The sequence below is a fragment of the Sphaeroforma arctica genome (genome assembly GCF_001186125.1).
Source record: "Sphaeroforma arctica JP610 unplaced genomic scaffold supercont1.2113, whole genome shotgun sequence".
In the NCBI taxonomy this organism is placed as follows: Eukaryota; class Ichthyosporea; order Ichthyophonida; genus Sphaeroforma; species Sphaeroforma arctica.
The window spans coordinates 1-4,860 of record NW_014038445.1 but is presented as its reverse complement, the minus strand read 5'-3'; the positions used below and the strand labels follow the sequence as shown (position 1 = coordinate 4,860).

At 43.9% G+C, this 4,860-nt stretch overlaps 1 protein-coding gene across 1 annotated transcript; it reads right to left on the bottom strand.

Annotated features, from left to right (window-relative positions):
• Nucleotides 1–744: 744 nt before the first annotated feature.
• SARC_12169 (hypothetical protein) lies at nucleotides 745–4,835 on the bottom strand. Its single transcript, XM_014293730.1, has 7 exons — nucleotides 4,630–4,835; nucleotides 3,889–4,079; nucleotides 3,113–3,296; nucleotides 2,553–2,726; nucleotides 1,881–2,118; nucleotides 1,534–1,620; nucleotides 745–1,003 (listed from the first exon to the last, which is right to left on the bottom strand). The coding sequence occupies exons 1-7, from the start codon at nucleotides 4,759–4,761 to the stop codon at nucleotides 822–824; spliced, it is 1,188 nt and encodes a 395-aa protein (XP_014149205.1). The 5' UTR covers nucleotides 4,762–4,835; the 3' UTR covers nucleotides 745–821.
• Between the last annotated feature and the right edge of the window lie 25 nt (nucleotides 4,836–4,860).

Genomic DNA, 4,860 nt, shown 5'->3' with positions numbered 1-4,860 from the left:
ATATAGCATATATACATTAAATTCAACATCGAATGCATAATAACCTAGCGACTTCCACAAATTAGAAAATATGATACCCACTGTTTATTTTTCAGAAACACTAAGGTATAGTGCGCAGACAAGACAATGATCCAGGATAGCGTAACAGTCGAACATCGTGCATATCTCAGCGCACTTTGACGGAGGTGCAACATTATGACTCATACATATATTTGTCACTATTAAAGAACCAATACACAAATAAAATAAGCTAGTACATATACTTTTGACAGAACCAATACACAAATAAAATTACATATACTATTGACGGAGCAATACGCAACGATAGATTGTGTTTGAAGGACGGCTCGAGTGGGATGTATTGTGTGGTGTGTATGTACAGATCTGCACATGTAAAGAACAGTTCAAGTTTAGTTCCTCAATTGAGTTCGAACTAACTACATTGGAGAGTTATATAAACCGGGAATCTGATCTACAGCATTGTCTTTTAGAAGCGATATATTTTTCGATGACGGCACAAACGAGTAGAGAACGGTAGCCAGAGTTCAGAAGTCTTTAGTATCAAATAGGTCACCAGGATATTTGAAGTGCCCGGTTTTATATCCATCACTTTTTATATATATAAAAAAATCATATTATTGAAACGAGTCCAGCATGAAGATGTACAGTTGATAGGGCCAATGAATGAGAATATATATACGCTTTAATCAGCTAGATACAATTACAAAAAATGAATTTAAATTCCTCCCATCCAATGAATGAGTATATATATATATATATATATACGCTTTAATCAGCTAGATACAATTACAAATTGTGGATTAGAGTGCCTCTTGTTGTAACCGTTCACCTCCCCCACCTACACTCGATAGAGCATTGTCGAGATTACTATTTTCGCGCGCATTTTTCATGGTTGCTCCTTTCTTGTCCGTGAACAGGAGCTGAACTTCTTCCAACGACAAACCCTTTGTCTCCGGAACATAGAAGTAGGAGAAGATTACACCTACAAGAAACAATAAGTGTGGGACAATGTTATCTCCACTGTAGTAGCGTCTGGGTATTAAACAAATGAATAGAAGATTACACCTACAAGAAACAATAAGTGTGGGACAATGTTATCTCCACTGTAGTAGCGTCTGAGTATTAAAGAAATGAATAGACGATTACACCTACAAAAAACAATAAGTGTGGGACAATGTTATCTCCACTGTAGTAGCGTCTGGGTATTAAATAAATGAGTAGACGATTACACTTACATAAAACAATAAGTTAGGACAATGTTATCTCCACTGTAGCGTCTGGGTATTAAACACGTGGGTTACCAAGTCATAGAGAGATTGTGCGCCCAATAGCAATACATAGAAGCGTTCGTGCAATGAGGATATTCTCACAGTGGAACGTTAGAGACATCGGAAACTATCAGATGGAAGCAAGCCATAGCTCCACTAGTAGCAGACAAGTAACAAACGGAATGATATAACAAGCACAAGTTTCGCATGCAAGCAGGGCAGACCTACCACACACGCACCATACCTGTAAAGCCGATGCCAGAGAATACGTAAAAACTCGCGGGCGCTCCTACCAAATCCGTAATGAGTGGGAATAGCGCGGCAATCGTTCCTGTGACAGTAGCAGATACAACATGATATGAATCGGTGATAGGACCGTTGCACAGCTCCAATCGGAGGACTGTAGGTGAAAGACCCCACCACAACCAAAACAGAGTCATACGCAGAAACAAGTGCAGCAATCGTATAAAACTGGTAAGAGTATATGTATGTACATACATACACGTAATGACATGTAGACAACACTGATATACATATACATAAGCATATACATGTACATACACACACACTCAAATATATAGAAAAACATACCTGAAACCAGGCGATTCAGGAACAGACCAAATGCCATGGCCCTCGCACGGATGCGCTGATCATACACTTCCGAGCCCAACACTGTAGGCAACGGACCTAACCCCAGCTCAAATAGGATCATAAACGAGCACAGCAGCAACACAGCAAGCACAGACAGACCGGCTGAGGTGGATAAGCCTAGACCCAGCAAGCACAGGGATGTTCCCAAGCACGAGACTATGGCTGTGGGACGACGACCCTACGAAAGGGAAGTATGGAGTGGTAGGTATGGCCTGAGGATGATTGGCATGGAAATGCATGAGGGGTCTGTACACGTGGAGTGAGGTGTAGGGAAGTGTTCGAGGTTTGTATATTCAAATGTGTAGGCATACCTACCGCGCGCTGAGGATGTTTTATCAGAAACCCTGCATATGAAACCCTGCATATGTGTAACATAAACCCTACATATGCTTATCAGAAACCCTGCATATGTATAGAAATATACGAACATCTGTATAGGTGTGCGCCTCAACACAGCAAGGACTTGTCACATACATACACACACACACATATATATATATACATATACATATATATATATATGTTTACATGCTGCGTATATAAACCCACTCAGAAAACATTTGTCCACACAGAACGCCCCACAGCTGTACATCCGGGGGTAGAAACACACACCTGGTCTTCCACAGTGTACGCTGCCACACACGCGGCAGAGAACTTCGCAAACCCAACGGCCATGGTCATGAGCAGTACGGTGTTGTCCTGCTCATCCTCGCCCAAGCCAGCATTGACCAGGATGCTGGGTGTGTAGTACACCACAGCCTCCGACCCACTGATCTGCTGGTACAGCTAAAACCATATTGTTCGGGAATGCGTTAAGCACGCTACTAACTGGCTGGCAACTGGTAACGGGTAAGACGCTTCAGAATATGCAGCTGACACGTGTGCACACGGTACGTTCACCAGCCACTGCGAGCATAGGATACCACCAGCTCAGACACATAACCCTAAACCCTAAACAGTATAGGTGAGTGACTCAAGAAAGTAGACACAGGGGTGTCTATGCACAACTGCCACGGGCCACAATTACTACACACTCGCCTTACTATACCAAAGCAATACTCTACCTGCCGAGGCCTATGCAATGTCAATACAAATAAAAAAACAAAAACAAATACATTCCGTTCAAGCTTCAGTCTTCTACATCACACACACACACACACACACACACATACTGCGATCCCCACTCCGGCCGTCAGCGCGCGTTTGGTAGTGGCGTCGGGACACAGCACATCCGTCCACCTGCCCTCTGGGTGCTTGGCCTCTTCTTCTAACATCTGATCGATATGATTCATATGGTACTTCACCAGGTTCTCCTCCTTATAGATGCCTTTAAGCGTTACCTTAGCCACCTCACGTCTGCGAGGTGAGGGTGTGGGTAGGTGTATCGGTGGTGAGGTCGAGTATAGTTGGGGTTGGGTCAGTCTATGCATGAGTTATTGTGTGATATATATCAGGTACAGGTTGACTAGACTGTCCTCCTTCTCGTTGCCGTATGCCGTTAACTCAACTTGCGCACCATGGCGATTGGTACGCTGTTACGGGACATCATGTGTGCATGTATGTGTGTGTGTGAGAGTGAGTATACAGGTGACATGGATGTGAAAGATTCCGGAACATGTTTACAAAAGGCGAGTGCCAGGGTTGTTGGGGTGCTGTCCCCTTCTTTCGGCATTTGCGCAGTATAATTCATGCGATGGCTGACTAAGTCTTGGTCCTTGTGAATGCGTTGGAGTGACCCTGAGCACCACTATAGCTGTCACGGTCTTCAGAGGACATTCTCATGAGTCATATAAACACGCAGAAACATACGCACATACGCACATACACAACACAGACACACTCTCTCTCTCTCACTCTCACACACACCCTCACTCACACACGCACTCGCTCTTTCTCTCACAAACACACACATATATATATCCATTCCTACATATATGTATCTTCATACCTGCCTTCAGACGCCAGCCATCGGGGTGTTTCAGGTATGAAAGGCAAGCACATAAGAGTGGCTACAGGTACAATCACGGCCACACCAATCATCAAACGCCAATCCCACGAGTCCGGTAGCCCATTCAGCGCCCACGCCAGAGTGTAACCCATGAAGACACCGAAGTTAATGCAAACCTCAGCCACAGCCACCTGATGTGGTATACGGTAGATAGATATGAGGGTAACCGGAAACACAATGCGGTTTATACGATCATATATATATATATATATATATATATGCTGCTACTTTCCAATGCTACGTTGTACTAAATCGACTTCCAATATCAATGAAAATTGATCTGGCCGCCTTTCTTTATGTGGTTCGAGCAAGCAAGAATAAATAAGTAAACAATCAATAGAGTATCACGAATATACGCTGGCGCTATCTCTACGCACACAAGAGGAGAGAGGCCACAGTTGCATAGCTTACACACCCAGGACAGTAACAAAGCCCACCGCACACTCCCTGTCCATACAACCACAATCACAGTCAATACAGAAGCACAGCACAGTATGCAGCTACCAAGCATACATGAAGAGGTAATATAAAAGTAGCACGAATATATCATGGCATATATATATATATATATATACCTACAGACACACACACGCACATATATATATATATATATATATATCACCACAAGCACACGAACCCCAACACACAACACTCAGCCAATGACAAATGAATAATACCTACCAAGGTACCCCGAATATGCGACGGGGCTATCTCGGCCGCGTACAGAGGAGCCACCACAAAAGCATACCCTGCACCCAAGCCAGTGATGATGCGACCAACCATCAGTTGTGCGTATGTGGTGGTGGTTGCCATTAGCAACGGCCCCAAAATCAGCTGTAGCGTGGTGACGCCCAGAGCGGTCTTTCTACCGTAGGCATCGCATACCTATGGACGTGTTAGTATTATGGCGGT